This window comes from Tetrao urogallus (assembly GCF_951394365.1).
Source record: "Tetrao urogallus genome assembly, chromosome: 9".
In the NCBI taxonomy this organism is placed as follows: Eukaryota; Metazoa; Chordata; class Aves; order Galliformes; family Phasianidae; genus Tetrao; species Tetrao urogallus.
Window position 1 is genome coordinate 7379190 of NC_136822.1, and position 12500 is coordinate 7391689.

The 12500-nt window shown below is 54.9% G+C and overlaps 1 protein-coding gene across 3 annotated transcripts in view; it reads right to left on the bottom strand.

Annotated features, from left to right (window-relative positions):
• The window catches only part of PAX3 (paired box 3), a gene marked incomplete at both ends in the record, with an annotated part of 61517 nt that extends 49329 nt beyond the window's left edge, over positions 1-12188 (bottom strand). For 2 of the 3 annotated variants that reach the window (XM_079539606.1, XM_079539604.1), the window contains 4 exons: positions 10217-10351; positions 10645-10774; positions 11670-11905; positions 12104-12188. In XM_079539606.1, the coding sequence (XP_079395732.1) occupies positions 10217-10351; positions 10645-10774; positions 11670-11905; positions 12104-12188 (586 nt within the window). The remainder of the gene's footprint in view (positions 1-10216; positions 10352-10644; positions 10775-11669; positions 11906-12103) is intronic. The other variant, XM_079539605.1, reaches the window with a different exon arrangement.
• Positions 12189-12500: the final 312 nt, after the last annotated feature.

Consider the following 12500-nt stretch of genomic DNA (forward strand, 5'->3'; position numbering starts at 1 on the left):
ACAGTGCTTACCCACTTTATCATAGAAATTATCCTTAGAAACGCTGTTTGGTTGGCTTAGATTTGCTGTTCTTCACCCAGAGGGTGCCTTCCCCATCACCAAAGGCTGTCTCCCCAGAGCAGCCCATAGATGTGCCCATACACATTGCAGCTAGTAGTGCTGCAGCCGTGGCTGTGCTCAGCAGGTCATCTGCTTCCAACCCAAACTTCATAGAAGCCAATTCCTTCCAATAGCCTGGCTAATGTCAAGGACACCTAAGCATGCCTGATGAGCTTGAGATAAATGAATGCATGCAAAAAGGTCTTCCACCTCACCTTGAAGTTTTGTTCTCCATTTTTGAAGCCTAAACACATAAATCACTGAAAACCAAGGTCGTATTACCTGGTGCTGTTTTCACACCGATAACAGAGCTAACTGGGTGAGTGTCAACAGCACGAAGCTGTCCCTGACTCAGCCAGATGCCCCGGACAGGAGCACAGAGCGGGACCACAGCCCAGCACCACCGCCACCACCTGTCCTCTTGGAGGGCTGAAACCAAACCATCACCAAGAGCATTCCATGAGACAGCACAGCAAACTGCTGCCTGCTACAGGATGGCGGCTCACTGCTCTGCCACCCACGTCCTTGCCAGCCATACCCTCGGAGCACCTGGCACACAGATTCCCACCCCACACCGCTTCCAGCAACAGAGAGGTGGGACTCCTCTGCCTTCAGAAACAAGCAGCACAGGGCATGTGAGATGGAACAGCCCAACAGCTTCCCATCTTCTTCCCAGGACGCAGCGGCTCAGCTGGTTCCACCACCCACTGCCTCCTGTGCTGCTGCCAACGCCAGCTCTCCCCTCATCTCAGGGAAACCTATCGGGATCGAGGCAGCCTGATGGCTTTTCCTTTGGCTTTTGAAGTTCTTCCGTGGCTGACTGACGCTCGCCCATACAGAACTGAAAGAAAAGCTCTCCATTGTGCCGTGCTTTCCACCAAGTGTATTATTCTCCAGACAAAAGCTCGAGCCCAACTTTTAAACACACCTCTCTTCAGTGCACTGGTGCTAAGCCATAAAATCATTCGTTCATTAAAAAAAAAAAAAAAGAAAAATATTACCAGCTTTTTCCCTGAGGTGCCTACTCTGCCTGTAAGTTCTTTGCATCACTTTTGCAAACAGACAGCAGCGTGCAGCAGAACTGCCATTCCCACCCTGGGAAGGCTGTGCTTCCCCAGCCCAGCTGAGCATGAAGCTCCCTCCTGCTTTCAGACTGCTGCTGCTTCAGAAGTTTAAAATCAAACCAACGCAGCCCTTCCCCAACCCCTGCACCAAATGCAACCACAGAAGTGCATTCTCCTCTGCAGGAAGACTTTGAAAGCTGCAGTTTGAAGATAAATGCTATCAATGTACTTGGCTTAAATGCTTTTATTGATTTTGTTCCTTCTCTTTCAAGCTTATATTTCTGTCTTAAGGGGGCTTTAGTAAAACACCCAAATAGGGAAAAAAAAAAAAGTTTTTTCAGCAGCTTTGCAGAAGTTTTACATCTTTGCTGACTGCAACCCAGTACTAGAAGCGAACAGCCTGTGCCCAGCCGTAACCACACAGATTTCAATCACCAAACACTTGCTCAAACCAAAGACCATTTGTATACATCATTCAGTACTCTTTCCACAGCACATGTTTGCAAACAACTGCAGCTATCCACAGGCAGCCCAGCAACAAGCACATCCCGGTAATTGCTGAGCTCCGCTGATCACACGGTGGCTCAGCTCTCACACACAGTGAGTGCTTCCCCACGGAAGAGAACATCATTCACCGACTCGCAGTTTCAGCAGCTGATCCTGCACAACTCTTGACTTCTGCATCCCAGACACTTGGAAATACCATTCAGAGCTGAAAATATATTGTTCCAATCGCAAATGAGCAAAGATGCACAGAGCAGGATTTGCCCAAACTGGAACAGCTGACACAGCCACCATATGTCCTACACTCCAGCCCTTCCCCACTGCACACACTGCTTGGATGCACAGCAACAGAAGGGGGAAAAAAAAATTAGTAAGATTCCAGCAAGACACAGCATTCCCTTCCTGCTGGGGGGCTGGGACAGGGCAGGGGGAGTAGCAGGGATCTGTGCAGACACTGCAGAGTAGCTCTCAGGCAGTGCATACACCAGCCCAGAGCTGTCCCCATGCAAACCAAACCTCACTCTCCTAGTGCTTACGCTGCTGCGACCACACTTTTCTTGTTTGTTTCTGTTTAGGGGTATTTGCTTACGAACGCAAGTCACAGGATCACTCTTTCCTACTCAGCTCCCTTGTCCCATCCCAAGTATAAACAACTGTGCTCACCGCAGCCCCCTTCCCACACTGTGGGCAGCTGTGTGAGCGGCGGGACCTGAGGCATCGGCACAGAGCAGAGTGTCCCTGGGTGTTACCACCACCTTCACAGCACGGTGGTGACCACAATGCCTCCTTCAGAGTGTGGAGAGGGCTGGGTGCATCCTGCAGAGTGCCCTATCCATGGTTGCTGTCGGTTCTGCGTGATTCCAGTGCTGGTTGGACTCTAGGTGTATTTGGGATTTGTTCAACACCTGCTCTCTGCTTCTGCCTCTGTTACACTCTCCCAGGGCTGTTCTGATGTCGGATTGAGAGACATTTCCACCATCAGTCATCACCTCATCTTCTGCACTGCCAGTGCAGTGACTTTGAGACCCACTTTGCTTTAAGCTCTTCCCCAGCCAAGGAATCTCTGGGAGTTTGGAGCACAGCCCCTATGTACTGGCTGTATTGGCTCCCACAGCTTTTCAGATTGGAGCTCCCAGTTTCCTTCCCCAAATCCCACTGGCACAACTGGTTAGGATAAAAGGAGGAGGGGGAGTGCAGCTGAGGACAGGGAAAGCCCCACAGCTTTCAGCCCACAAGGGGCCACACACCGACCTGAGGCATGCTCCCCACGTCCTGCCCACCCCGACAGAGTGTGGGTCACATAGTTGTGTGCAGCACGCAGCCAGATGATTTTTTTTTTTTTTTTTTTTTTTTTTTTTTCTAAATCACATATTAGAAAACTTTTAAGCTCAGCTTGCTAAAACAGCTCTTCTCAATTTGCTCTGCTTGTCACACTATGCCCTCTTGCCGTGTCGGAGCGCTCACTGACCCACAGACAGATCTCAGTGCTGCCTCACCCTGCTGGGTCTGAGCAAGCAAACAGCTCTGGGTTACAGTGAGCTCCTGTCTCCCTGTCCCACCCTGAGCAACCACACAGCCCCATGGAAAGTAAGGGCTACATATGGGCCAGGGATCCCTGTTACACAGGTCAAGAGAGAGACAGCAAGAAGTACAAGATGTCCGCTGCGTGCGGCCATTTCACACTGCTGCCAGAAGCAGTGGCCACACACACCCCATGTCTTTCCCTGAAGTCCCACAACTCCGAGAGGTTCTTCAAAGCCTCACTGCCCAGCACATGGTCTGACAGCTCTGAGTTCTCTGGAACACTGACAGCGGGTGCTGAAGCAACAGGCGGCTGTGTGCCTTGCTGTGTGGCTGCCAACCTCCTGAGCGCTTTGCCAGACCCCACCAGTATGGCAGGCAGTGGGTCTGCTCTTGTTGGTGGTTCCCTGAGGGAACCTGCAGGACATTTCCCATCTACGGCATTCACTGCACAACCCCTGAGCAGAGGAACAGATTGCACTGATTCCTGCTGTTTTATAGCTAGCTGTTTTCTGCCAGTATTTGCCTGTTCCACAGGTCATGGCAAAGAGCATGGTGAAGCCAAACACCACGTGCATAACTGCTACCACAAGCACCCAGACTGGGAGCACGCTGTGCCCTTCTCTGCACTGCACATGCTACAAAACCATGCAGACCTCCTTCCCAAGCAGCACGCTGAGAAGGTTCAGTGCCCACCCACATGAACAGCCCACTGGTTGTGAGGGCAGTCCTTCCTCAAACAGCTCTCCTGCCAGCGGAGCTGCTCAGCATGCACTGAAGCTACCCAGGGGGTGCCACTGCCGTGCCAGCGCCATGGCTCCACTCGCATGCCAGAAGCAGCACTCCAGCTGCAGGAGTTTCCCTGTTCCTCAGCATGGAAAGGGACACCCACATCACAGCCACCTCCAAGAGGGAACCTCTGCACACTGCACTGGCTGAGCAGCACTGCTCATTAAATAAGGCGAGTGAGGTCTGAGGGGGCCGGACAAGTGCCTGCAAAATGCCAGCTCAGAGCAGCAATCTGTGTGGTACTACTGGCCTGCTGACAAAGAGATCACTACTCGGGCACTTCCAAAGCCTCATCCAATGTGAGCATATCGTGAATGCAAGCATCCTTAAGGCGGGACCTTATATGGACACATGCACGACAAATGTTGGTCACACTTGGCAGCCAGTTTGCATCCAGGCACATATCCACACCAACAAAACAGCAGAAAGCGGAACAGAGCGCGCATCGCTGCCCTCCTCACAGCTCCTGCTGAAACCAGAGAGCTGCGTCTGTGTGCTGTACAGAAACATGAACCTAAAATACTTTCAGAGAAAAGTAACCTGCTGCTCTGGGGCTACCTGCCTTCCTAAGGAGCAGGGCACTCACAGAGCACACAGGCTGACACTTTGTGCAGACAAAAGAAAAACAGTGTGTTTAAGAAATAATGAGAAACCGATGACTAAAAGTAACTTTTTTCAGCTCTTACTCTGCTGATTCTCTCCACAGCACCAGAGGCTCAGGCACGCATACCAGATAACGACCAGAAGGGGCTCTCTGGCCCTGCCTGGCCACTGTGCACAGAGCTCCATTTGTGCCTGGGGTGGCAGCAGCGGCACCTCCTGCTCACAGATCACCCAGCTGAGATCCCACAGCATCAGCATAGGCCAGCACGTCACATCCAAGCTGCACAGCCTCCTCTGCTGTGGGGCTGGTGGGACATTTTGTTATCTGAAGCAAGCACAGCTTGCTTAGTCGGATGAGAAGACGCGGATCCCATGTGCTCCTGCCTGCCCTGCAGCACGAACTCAGCTCTCCCTGCAGTCTGGGAAGCAACTGTGCAGCCATCGCTGCTGCAAAGGAAGTGCACACAGATGCTGCAGCTCGCTGGGACACTTTTGTGCTGAGCACCCAGCTCCAGCAGCTCCTCCAACCCAAACTCCCTTCCTTTCAACAGCAGTGGCCGTTTATCTTACCAATTTAGTACAGAAAAACCCAATTTTCTTCAGACAACATCCATCTGAAAAATTACGTGCAACCAAATCAGCTTCATTAAGACTCAAGGAGGTACCGTGTGTTTTACCCACTGTTTTAGCAAAGTTTCAGCGCACTCTGTACTAAAAACAGATTCACACAAATGCAAATCCAACAGTGTTCAAGAAAAGCCTCGCACAAAACTGTGTACAGTGCGTACACCCAGCAGACCATGCAGAATAAGGACTCCATCCAAATTTCACATGTCATTAAAGACAACCTGGCCATCAATCCAAGTTTAGGAGCAAAGAAGGATTTTCCAGAACAGATAAACTGCAACAATCCCTTTGATCCCAGAGGTTAAGCATTGCTCACAATGGGAGATGAACCACGCGGGGCAGAACGGTGCCCTTTCTGTCTGTGACAATGGCATCGCAAACACCACTTAATCAATATTTGGCCAGCGACACCGCAAATCACCTTTTCAGATTTTAATTCCTGGTTGTAAAACAACTGTAGGGCAACCAGCGAGATAAGACATTGCACCGACAGCTTAATTGCCTCTTACTGTCCCACTCGTTATATATGCACACTGTTAATCGCTCCGAACCTTTATTTACCAGTGAACAAATGAGCTGTCAGCAGCACATCAAACCCTGCTAACCAAACAATCTCAGCACATGACACACAGTGGCCCTAATGCGCCCACGGTGAGTTTTAATTTCATTACGTTTCACTCCGTTTTCATTTTCTAGGGGGAGTGACTGGAGGTGAATTAGCACAGCAGCATGGGGCAGGAGCGCTGCAGGGAAGGGGAGCAGAGCAGGGTCTGTGCTGAGCTCAGTTCCCATTTAGTAGCCAGAGCTCAGCAATTGGGTCCTGCATCCTTATTTATATGTTCTCCTCTGCCTGTAGCCACACGTGTGTGTCACATAGGATTTAAAGTGACATTTACATGGAGAAATCCACACTGAGCACAGCGCTGTGATTTACTGCTTCACGTTTCACTCAATTTCTCCTTAAATTAACCAGAGAGCACTTTGTAGTTCTGCTCCATTTCCCAATGCAGTTTTACTACACAGCCCTGGGGACCCGCCATAATTTATCACTATCAACTTTATGGGCTCCTCTCGTTTCAGCCCTTATCAATAAGTGAACCTAACGCAAAAGCCATCAGAACTGAACCCCCCCCTAGTCAGAGTCAGATAAAAGCATCAGCTTGACCTGACATAACAGAAAAGTACCACTTGGAATTAGACCCCCAAAAGAATCTCATAAGGATTTAATCAGCAGCAACTTTTAATTTCAGCATTAATCTCTAATTAATTTTGTATCTAATTAAAATCTCTGTCTGCTGATGCCATCATCACCGCTGCACAAGCAGCTGCTGACATCCCTGCTCCAGCGAGCCCCGCCGGTGCAACACGCACAACCTGAGCCTGGCACAGTGGCTCTGAGCAGAACGGGGTGGATTCGGGCACCAGTCCTGCCCTGCCCTTGGAAACGTGCACATGTGAATGGGCCCTTTCACTGGGGCTCCTCACACCTCGCAGGGTGCACACAGCCACCCCAAACCCCACCTCACAGCCTGAGCTCTGCTGGGATGCATTCCTGCTGATGGCCACAATTTGGCAATCACAGTAAAGTCACAAAGCCAGGGACGAAAACCACAGTTCGGGAGCGAGCCCTTCAGACTCTAACCCCAGTCCTTTCAGAATTACACTAAGTTTGACCAACTATTAATTAAGAGTTTTGGAGCAATCCAATCAGATGCAAGCTTAAGTACAAACTCAGGTAAACACATAGGAAGTGATCCCAATATTTGCTGCAGCAAGGTTTGCCCACACTCTCGGTGCCTGAGCTCAGAGAACTGTGGCAGGATGCGCCCAGCAGTTCTGCTCCAACATTTTAGGAACTATTTCTGAGTTCGGTCAAGTGCCCAAACACGGGTCAGATCCCCACATCGGGGGGCAGGTGCAGCTGGGCATCACTTCAGGGGCTGCAGCCGGGACAAGGAGCACCAGGGGCTGGGGGCAGCACCCCACAGGGCAGAGATAGAGGACAGTCCCTCCCTCCATCAGCTGCCATAGCAGCGTAGCAGTATTACTAACCCCAAGGGGCAGCAGGCACTGAGCAGCCCTCCTCACAGCACGCGCCAGCCCTGTGCCCTCCGGAGCGCATGGCACCGCGTCACAGCCCGCAGATCAAGCTGCTGATTGTAACACTGCATCTAAATATTTAAGCTGGGGCCGGTGGTCGCGTGTCCCACGCACAGACAGCATCTGTCCTCTAATTCCATTACAGTGCACAGCAGAAATGCTTTTCCCCAAACTCACAAACAGGAACAGCATCGCTCAGCGAAGCAGAGCAACGGCTGAGCTGCTGAGCAGCGCTTTGTGCTGAGGCCCTTTCTAACCCCCCCCCCACCCCCCCAAGCTTCCCACATACACACAAAAATAGGGATGGTGCCGAAATTGTATTAATGTGAGCCTCGGGCACAGAGAAGAAAAAAAAAAAAAAAAAAAGGAAAAGAAAAGAAAAGAGGAAGGGGAGGGCGAGGGGGGAGGGTTTGGTGCGAGATGAAAGTGGAAGGAAAGAAAGAAGTCAATTTAGCCTGCTGCAGCCTGAATCGCTCCCGGAGCAGCGCTGGGGATGAGTAGGGCCCTTTCTGCGGGCACATGACTGGGGGAGGATCCGCGGGACGGGGCCCGGGGGCCAATTCCGGCCGCGAACAGAGCCCCTTTGAGGCCGGGCCCGGCGCGGCGCTCCCAGCAGCGGGCACATAGCGGCCGTGGGATGCGAGCTCCGGGCGCTCCCTCCCCGCAGCCCTCGTTCTAAAAATAGGCCCCCTGTGCCATATAAAGGCGCTGAGGTTTCTCCTTCATGTGCTGTCTTTATGGTTTGGGCGGTTAAGAAAAATGCATCGTGCCCACAGGAAAAACAGATAGGCTGTGAAAGAGCCACTATCGGGCAGCTAGGTGCCGTGGCAGCTAGGTTGCGTTCTAAATCCATGCCCCAGACCAGGGCAGAGGACAGCATCAGCAGCAGAGCAGCAGTGCAGCATGTGTGGCATCTGCCAGGGGTACGAGAGAGCGGGGTTAAGTGCCTGTATAGAGCATGTTATCTAAAAGGCTGTTTTTTTCTTCTGTCTGATTCCACTGCTACAAGAATGCCTCAAATCCTATACAGGGAATCAGCAGCCTTTAAAGTCAGCACAACTCTGCTTCATTTTCTTCCAGCCAAGCCAACACCTGCGTTGTCATGCCCCACAACCCCTGTGCCACTCCAGCCACAGGCACAACCCAGCTCACAGAGCACCCTAGCACACGGCACTCTCCCCTCCCCACTGCACTGCACACTGCTGCTGAGGGCACACGGCTCCGAGTACCTTGCTGGATTGTCCCACACCATCCCGTGGATGCAATGCTGTCACCCAGCTCTGCACACAGCCACCACCACCACAGAACCACAGCCATGGGGCTCTGCAGCCACCGCAATGAGAAGCGCCGGGCCAGGTGCTTGTGTGGGCAGAGTGGAGCCTTCACTCCTCTGTTGGCAATGGGAGTTGAAGCAGAACTTCTCTTTTCTCATGACTTTGCAAGGAGGGGCAAACCCATTTTGGGGCTGTTTTGCTCCCACAATGAGCTCTCTGCTGTGCTTTCCTGTAGCACCCCATAAGAGCAAGGCACAAGCACAGTAACAAGTTCTCTCTATCAACAGCACTCTTGCTGTAGCACACCGGCCACGCCATCACAAAATGAAGCACCAGGATGATATGGGTAAGCAGGAGTGGTTGTGGAGGGAGCTGATCCTCCCTCCCATTGCCATTCTCTGCCAAACTGGTACCCAGCCCACAAGCACACACAGACACAGCACAGGGTGGTACGGCCCATTGCGTTCAAGAGAATCCTGCCACTAACTGAATGCAAAGGAATCAAAACTGGGCACACATGCCAGCAGGAGGCCAGGAAAGAGGTACACGACTGCAGAAGCAGCCCAGGCACAAGTCCCCTCCTTCCTTCAGCACAGCTCTCCATCACAGGAGGCACCAGGAAAACAGCCACATGCACATAGGGGCACAGAGAGGCACTCAGACACTTCTGGCCCTCACAGAGTTCCTGTCAGCACCTCCTGTGTGTGCATTACATGCACACTCACAGACACAAGATGGGGTTTTAAGAACAGAGCCACAGGGTAACTTTGGGGAGCGCACTCAGGTTTGTTGCTACAATACAAGGGTTTAGCCTGCTTTAAATAAAGCGTTTTTTGCTGTCCTTCCTGATCGGTTCTCAGCACCTCCAGATGTCTGGAATTACCACAAACATTCTGGAGATACGAACAGCACTTTTTCCACGGTGGAGAGTCCATAAAACTGTGTGGAGCATCAGCTATTAGGGGCTCATTGAATAATTCATCCCTCATTGCAAGCCCATAATGTCTTTTCTCAGCCTTTTGTGGGGCTGTTTTCTCTTCTTTTCTCCTTGAATTATAAAAAGGTTGCCTTCCTTTGTTCACATCAAGCTGCTGCTAGCTGGAGCTTTGTCTACGCAAAGCCAAAGTGTGAGTTTCAATGGACTCTCCCCTCTTTGTTTTCCAAGTTCATCTCCAAGTGTAGATTGTGTATAGAAGGCCTTCTTTGTAAAAGCTGCAGAAGTTGTACAAATGTTTGACCAGCTCATTTGGTACTTTTGTCTCGCCTTCCCCAGCGCCGTGCCTGTGCCGGGCCGCCACTTCCAGCCCCAGCCCGGCCCGGCCCGACCCGGCCTCCCCTCCGGCAGCCCCGACGAAGCCGGCCCGGCAGTATCCCGCAGCCCCCGGCCCGGCCCTGCACACGCCAACACAGCACAAACTTTCCGCAGCCTTTACTTTAGAGAAGCACCGCACCGTGTGACCGCGGCCGCCAGGCTGAAGGCGGTCCCCCCGATTGAGGCCCCGCGGCACAGAGGCTTCCCCCGGCGGCCCGACCGCCCCTCGCGCATTTCCTGGCTCGGACCGGGTCCGGTCTCGGCCCGGCCTCCCCGCCGAGCCCCCCCGATCTCCCGCCGCAGTTCCCGGGTGCGGGCATTACCTCTCTCGCTGAGGATGCCGTCGATGCTGTGCTTCGCCTTCTTGTCTCCTTCTTCCGCCTCCTTCCTCTCCAGCTCGGCCTCCTCCTCCTCGCCTTTCCCAAACTTGCTCCGCAGGATGCGGCTGATGGAGCTCACTTCGGGGGGAGTGCGGATCTGTGACCGCCGCTCCTCCGGGCCGAGCCCTGCTTCCGGCCGCTGCCGTCGGAGGCCTCGCTGTCCTCCCGCGGGGTTGGCACCGCCCCGCGCAATTCCCCCCCCCGAGGTGACGGGAGCCCCCCGACACCGCCCGGACTCGGTCCCGCCGCCCCCTCCCGCCGGTACCCTCCGCCCGTAGCGTAATTGAACCCTCCGCGGAGCGTCCCCGGCTCCCGGCGCGGCCGCCACCGGCCCCGTTCCCCCGGCACGGAGCATCCCGCAGTGCCCCTACCTGAGGGCACGGTGTTGCGGTCGCAGACGCCGTCTTTGAGCAGCCTGTCGCGGATCTCCCAGCTGAACATCCCCGCGTTCTCCCGTTTGTACTCCTCGATTTTTTTCTCCACGTCCGGCGTCGTCACCTGCTTCAGAGCACACGGGGCGAGCGGGAGCTGTGCGGCGGCAGAGCCCGGACTGCCCCGGTCCCGCACGGACCTCCCGGAGAGGCCGCACGGCCCCGCGGGCAGGAACTGCCCGAGGCTATGGAGGCGGCGGCGTTACCCCGGGCAGACAGAACGGCCCGAACCCGCAGGGAGGGGATGGAGCTCCGCGGGGACAGCGCCGAATTGTGCGGGGACAGCGCGGGGTGCGAGCAGAGCTGTGCGTAGGGAGAGACTGAGCGGAACGAAGTCCGCAGCACTGAACGGAGAGTAGAGCTGTGGCGTTGTGAGGGGACGGGGAAGGACCCGGGGGGGTTTCTTCGGTGCTCTAAAGTGGAGCCGAACTGAAATAAATGCAGGTTGAGGGCCCGCGCTCCGTCACGCGCTTGTAGAAAAATCTGTCGTTTTAACACGAGAACCGAAAGTTCGGGAGCCGCCACTTTGGTAACAACAAAGGAAAAAATCCGGCCAGCGGCTTTCAACGAAAACTCAAAAAGTTCACTTCTCTTTGTGAGGAAAACAAAAGATATAAGGAAGGGAGAGGCAAAACTCGAGAGGAGGATCTATATCGCTCTGCACTGTTGTGACCGCGAACTTTTTAGCGCTTTACAAAAAGCACGGAAGGAGCAGAGCAGCTGAAAGGGCGGCGGGCGGAGCAGGGCCGAGCGGGCAGCACAGCTCCCGGAGCTGCCCTTTCTCCCTCACTTCGTTTCGGATAATTTCTTTTTTTTTTTTTTTTTTTTTTTTCAACGCGATTTTCTTTTCATACAAATAATAAATCTTTCCCACAATCATTTCAAGACGCGGACCCGCCAGGAGCAGCGCGCAGGACCGTGCCCGTGCGCGGCCCCTCGCCCCCTCTCGCGCCCGCCGGGCTCACCTTGGGTTTGCTGCCGCCGATGGCCCCCGGGCGGATGGAGCCCGTCTCCTGGTAGCGGCAGAGGATCTTGGAGACGCAGCCGTGGGACACGCGCAGCTGCCGGGAGATGACACAGGGCCGGATGCCGTGGTGCGCCATCTCCACGATCTTGTGGCGGATATGGTTGGGCAGCGGCCGTCCGTTGATGAACACTCCTCCGAGCTGATTGACTCTGCCCTGGCCGAGAGGTGTAGAGACTGGACAAGAGGAGGAGAAACAGCGTTAACGTCTCCTTCGGACCCCGCGGCGTGTCGGCACCTGTTGCGCCCAACCGGGGAGTGCCGCCAGGCAGGGACCCGGGGCCGAAGTTCCCGCGGCCCCTTCCGACCTCCGCTCGCGCTCCGTCCCCCAACTTTTCCCCGCTTTCTGACCGCCGCCCCTCCTCCCGCCCTCACCTTCCAACGGGAAGCCGCCGCGCGGGTAGCTCTGCCCGGCTCCGGGACGCATCATCCTGGGCACGGCCCCGGCCAGCGTGGTCATCGCGGCGGCGTGGCGCGCTCCTGCCCAGGTGCAGCTGCGGGAGAGAGCGCCGTCAGAGCCTCCACGCGGGGAGGGGATGCCGCCGGGGGCGGGGAAGGGCCGCTCCCCGCTGCCCCTTCGTCGGTGACCCGCGCTGCCCCGCACCGGGAGGGCCGGACCGGACCCCGCGGATCCAGAAGCGGGGCGGGCGGGGCCGGGCGGGCGGCGGCGGCGTTGTCCCGGGAGTAGGGGCCGCGGGGCCGCCTCCATTTATCGGCTCCGGACCCGGCGCGGCTCCGCTGCGGCGCCGCCGCGATTGGCCGCCGCCGCCCG